The sequence below is a fragment of the Carlito syrichta genome, unplaced genomic scaffold (genome assembly GCF_000164805.1).
Source record: "Carlito syrichta isolate Samal-C Ts95f unplaced genomic scaffold, Tarsius_syrichta-2.0.1 Scaffold126671, whole genome shotgun sequence".
Taxonomy (NCBI): domain Eukaryota; kingdom Metazoa; phylum Chordata; class Mammalia; order Primates; family Tarsiidae; genus Carlito; species Carlito syrichta.
The window spans coordinates 16,951-18,325 of record NW_007070767.1 but is presented as its reverse complement, the minus strand read 5'-3'; the positions used below and the strand labels follow the sequence as shown (position 1 = coordinate 18,325).

The following is a 1,375-nucleotide window of genomic DNA, read 5'->3' as shown; positions in this document are numbered from 1 at the left end:
AGTCCCCGGAGTCAGGCCCTGCCCGGCTCCCTCGAGTCCCGATTCAGTCAGGGAAGATGGTTGGGGCCCTCACCTCGCTCCTGCTGTGGGTCAACCCAGGGAGGCCCCTCCTGCCCTCCTCAGAGCAGAGGCCCAGCCTGGCAGCGCCGGGTGGAACACCAGCAGAAGGCAGGCAGGGGTGCGGCCACCAAAGCCCAGGGGAAAGGCCACAGGCACACACTGGGCCTGCAGGTCCCAGGCCATGGTCCTCGGCCACCCGGCACTGGAGCTGCCACCAGGCACTTCGGAGCAGGGGACAGTGTCCAAGAGAGTGGACACACTTGAGAGATGGGCACAGAGGTACATCTCTAGGTGTGAGGGGCCAGTGGGGCCTGATTGGGTGGGCCCGAGCTAGCAGCTGGGCCCAGAGTCCAGGGGACGGGAGGGCAGGTGCAAGGGGCCCCGAGGAAGGCCCTGGCCGGCTCTGCACCAAAGTCACTTCTCCATGGTTGGAAACAGCTGCAGGCCCTGGGCAGTGGGGCGGCTTTCCCTCGTGTGCACAGCCCTTGAGACTGTCGCAACCTGGGCCCACAGGGCCCTCCTGCTGGGCACTGCTGCCCTCAGCCCTGCTCCAAGCTGTCGGCGGGCTGCACCACGGTGTAGCTCCCCTGGCCCAGGGACAGCTGCCGGCTGAAGAACGACGCGGTGCGCTTCGGCTTCACCCGCTTGATGCCCTGGCCTGTGAGGGAACAGGGGGAGCGCTGAGGACGGGACGGCGCCCAGGGGAGGGGCGGGCCCAGGGCCCATGGAGTGGCGCCCAGCTCTACCGCGACTTCCCAGAGCAGTCTCCCTCCCACCTGCCATCTTTCTGCGTCTCAGTCTCCCCCAACTCCCACCTCTACCACCAGTGGCAGGATGCGTGGGCTGTGACCAGCCTCACAGGAGGCCGTGGGTTCACGTCTGATGCGGGACCAGTTGTTGCATTTGAGGGACAGTCACCAGAACTTGTTCAAGAAGGTTGGGCACAGTGGCTCACACCCTTAAGCCCAGCACTTTGGGAGGCGGAGCCAGAGGACTGCCTGAGCCCAGGGATTCGAGACCAGCCTGAGCAACAAAGTGAGACCCTCCATCTGTACAAAAAAAAAATCAAGAAGTCAGCTAGGTGTGATGGCGTGTACCTGCAGTCCCAGCTACTTGGGAGGCAGAGGTTGGAGGACCACTTGAGCCCAGAAGTTTGAAGCTGCAGTGAGCCATGATCATGCCAACGTACTTCAGCCTGGGCGACAGTGAGATACTGACTCAAAAAAAATTTTTTTTTTTAATTAAAAAGGAAGCCGGAGCCGGGCTCGGTGGCTCAGCCTGTAATCCTGCGCCTTTGGGAGACTGAGGTGAGTGG

The 1,375-nt window shown here is 62.7% G+C and overlaps 1 protein-coding gene across 1 annotated transcript in view; it reads right to left on the bottom strand.

The window, feature by feature from the left end:
• Nucleotides 1-576: 576 nt before the first annotated feature.
• Nucleotides 577-1,375, bottom strand: part of FRMD8 (FERM domain containing 8) — a gene marked incomplete at its 5' end in the record, with an annotated part of 15,037 nt that continues 14,238 nt past the window's right edge. Inside the window, 1 exon segment of the mRNA XM_008048789.2 lies at nt 577-718. Within this exon segment, the coding sequence (XP_008046980.1) occupies nt 600-718 (119 nt within the window).